At 59.1% G+C, this 3,435-nt stretch overlaps 1 protein-coding gene across 1 annotated transcript in view; it reads right to left on the reverse strand.

The window, feature by feature from the left end:
* LOC108571889 (GATA-binding factor A-like) overlaps positions 1–3,435 on the reverse strand; it is an 11,871-nt gene that overhangs the window by 1,749 nt on the left and 6,687 nt on the right. The window contains exon 2 of the mRNA XM_017934050.1: positions 4–177. Coding sequence (XP_017789539.1) covers positions 4–150 — 147 coding nt within the window. The 5' untranslated portion in view covers positions 151–177. The remainder of the gene's footprint in view (positions 1–3; positions 178–3,435) is intronic.

Genomic DNA, 3,435 nt, shown 5'->3' on the forward strand with positions numbered 1-3,435 from the left:
CGCAGACGCCGCGGACGGGATGGTAGGCCTCGAAGACGGAACGTAGACGGGCGCCTGGAGCTGTTGGCTGTGCTGCTGCTGCTGCTGCTGGGACTGCTGCTGGTAGTCGGAACTGGCGCCGTACCCACCGCTTCCGCCCCCGTGGAACATTCTCCCCGAGAGCTAACACCGCGGCATCTGTTCGACAGAACAGAGTGATTACACACAAAGGACCGCTCCGACCGCTTACACACTCGGCGGATGTCGCGAGCAGACGCGTGCGCGAATCCGACCGTGATTCCGACCGTGATACCGAACGGATGCCGCGGCCGCAGATCGCGAGAGAGAGAGAGGGCGGAACGAGGGGCGGGAGAGGCGAGAACCTAGGAGCCGTCGAGCCTTGGCCACGGCGAGAGAGAGGGACGAAGGGGCGAGATGGCGAAGGAGCGAGACAGAGAGCGCAGACGCGTCTCCACCTTCGAGGGGCGACTCCGCTCGGAGCGTAGAATCGGAGATACGGGATAGCGGCCATCGCGGCCACGAATAAGATCCGTGTAGGCGGGACCAAAGCCTCGCCGGTTTCGCGGCTCCGCGCGTTCGCGTCTCCGCTCCCCGGTTTCTCCCCTTTTACTACCCTCTTCCATTTCCCGTCCGCACCCGAGTGGTTGCCGCACACCCCGTCCTCGCACGTTCCCATCATCCTCGCTCCTCTCCCTGCGTTAATAATACCTCGCCGCTCGAACGCGATTTACGACCGCGACTTATCGACCGCGAAGAACGTTCGCCGCGTTATCGAGACCGCAACCAACACCGATAAACACCGGTGCTCTCGTCTCCTCGACCTATGCGCCGATATCGCCGCGCCGTTACGGTTCACGCCGCCACAGAATTACCAGCCGCATAGGTGTCGATAAAGGTTGTCCGTCGAAAGGGATCGCGAGACAATTTCCGGCGGTCACGACGGATTTCCCCGTCCCATTCCCGATCCGACGCGAACGAGACTCGAAGGTTCGAAAGGGCTTTTAATGGGAACCGGTTAGAGGACTAATCGTGTTTCGGCGGTCGAGCGGCGCCGGAACGAAGAGGCATCTGGCGCCAGGCCGAGGCATGCTCGCTCGCGTTTCCACGGTGAAACCAGCCGCGAGATCGAGGAAGAAGCGATCGACACGAGCATCGCTCGTCGTTAAAACGAACAGAGAGGCGAGGCGAGCGGTTCTTCGTTTCGGAGGCCACTCGGTTTATTGATTCGTCGCGACACACCAGAGCAGACCGTGTCCGCTGCTAATGGAAATAGCGTTCTTTGTCCACCGTCGCTTTCCTTTCTTTTTCTTCCTCGGCTGGACCGCGCGTCTCTACTAATCTCCCTGGTAACGAATCACGCACTTGGTTCGACTAGCGTCGCGTCGGCGTACCGATTCTCTAATTAATCGCTCTTCCCTTTTCGTTTCTCACGGTACAGGAGTGGAGCAAAAGTCAAAGTCCGCAGCGGCGGCGACGGCGGCGGTGGACACACGGGCGACAGCCCGATGGCCCGGTCGTGGTCGTTCGATGCCCAGGCGCCACGGCGCCGACCGCGTAGAAGGGTTTCCTTGTAGCTTCGTTCTAGCACACTCTCGCGCATCCTCCTCCCTTCTCCCCGTCCTACCGTTCATCCGCCGCTCCTACACCTAACGATACCTCGATACCGTGCCTCGAGCTTCGCCATCGATCGCGTTACGCTCCGTTCGCGCACAGTTTCCGCGATTTCGACCCTCGGAATGCCTCCTCCTCCCGCCCCGCCTGCCTTTTTTCGGACCTACGGAGACGAGGCGCGTTATGCTAATTACCAGCGCTCGTAAACAGGAACCAACTACCGGCGTCGCGTCATCTACGATCTCGCGAAAACGGGGTCCTCCCCCGATTCCCCCCCCCGATCAAGGTAATCTCCTCTGCCATTCCTCTCCTTTCCCTGACACCGCCAGGGAATAGCCGCTACTACTACTCCCTGGCCGAAGAAGACGACACGAAGAGCGAGCGAGGGAGAGGGGGGAGCGGAAGAAGCGGCGCTTCGGTGTGAACACCCCTTTCGGTAACCCGATACCGAAGATGCAAACGGGAGATAAGATTCCTCGGAAATTGCGCTCCGGTCCAGTTTCGGCACGCGCCTCTCCCTCCCGTTCCTCCTCAGGCTGGCTCCATTGACAGGCACGCGAGCTTATCTGCGCTCCGAAATCTCCACGACGCCAACGGTCCAGCTCGCTTCCGATTCCTCCTTCTCGCCTTGACGATCGCCACCGTTCCCCCTATCCTCGACACGCTCCATCAGCTAAACAGATTTATCGACGCGGTACGGCCGCGCGACCGTCAGCAGCAGACCGAAAAGCAAACTTCTAAACGGGAGAAGGCCCGGTGAAGAGAGACGCTGCGTCGAAGGACCGTAGAAAGAGCAGAGAAAGGAGGACGAACGTGTACCTGCGCCGCAAGAATTTCTTCTACTCGCTGGATCGTCTTGGCCTGCCACGTGGACGTTGATTTTTCAACCATTCTGTCAACTTTTCCACCTTCGGATAATTGCCAGCTGGCCGGTAGCGACCGGGCCCTCGTATCGAATCGAAAAGTCTCTCTTCCCTCGTATCGAACACCGAAAAGAAACGAACCAACTTGACCCCGGTGACGAGCCAGTTGAACGGAGAGGACAGGAAATTCCTGGAATAGTTTGCGAGCAGCGAGAGGCTGAAAGGTGAGCGGTTCGCGGTTCGCGGTTCGCGCACCGGCCGTCGCTTCACCGCCAGCACCGATTCTCTCGAAACGGAGATGTTGCGCCAGCGATAGGAGAGTGTCGCCAGTCACACGCTCCGCATCTTATTGGCCAATTATTATTCGTACGCGTCCGCGGGTTCGGTAGGCACCGACGCGGCGCCTCTAGGTTTTCTCCAACTCGGAGGAAACGAGATCTGGATCGCGCATACGAAACAACGGGGCGAGCCCGTAAGTATCGCAGCTGACGACCGTGTCCATACCGTATGCAGGAATACGCACTATGCACGAGCGTGCACTCCGAATCTGTTTTCGCGCGACGCGACGTGCCTCCTAGTTCACGGTGGAGAGCCCCGGTTCTCACGCTGCAACCACCGGTTGCCAATATTTTTCCGAGCTTCACCGAGCGTTCGATCGGGCGAAACGCGTCTCTGAAAGCGTTCCCGCATTCTTTCTCGATTGCGCAGAGAAAGAAAAAACGGAAAAGGAACGGGGACGAATGAGAAACGAGCGCGATCCGCGACACCCGGTTTGCCTACTTACGCCTACTTTAAGCGGCCGTACCGTGGAAAGGAACACGCGCTGTTCTCGCTCAGCCGTTTCGCGACGAGACGAGCAGATTCGGGTATTTCGACTCCTAGAGTCGACTCTATTCGTTTTAGGGTATTCAAGTTGACTCGCTTTCCCGTGGTGTGACGGCGTCGCGGGTAGGTACCGTTG

Source organism: Habropoda laboriosa, unplaced genomic scaffold (genome assembly GCF_001263275.1).
Source record: "Habropoda laboriosa isolate 0110345459 unplaced genomic scaffold, ASM126327v1 scaffold34, whole genome shotgun sequence".
NCBI lineage: Eukaryota > Metazoa > Arthropoda > Insecta > Hymenoptera > Apidae > Habropoda > Habropoda laboriosa.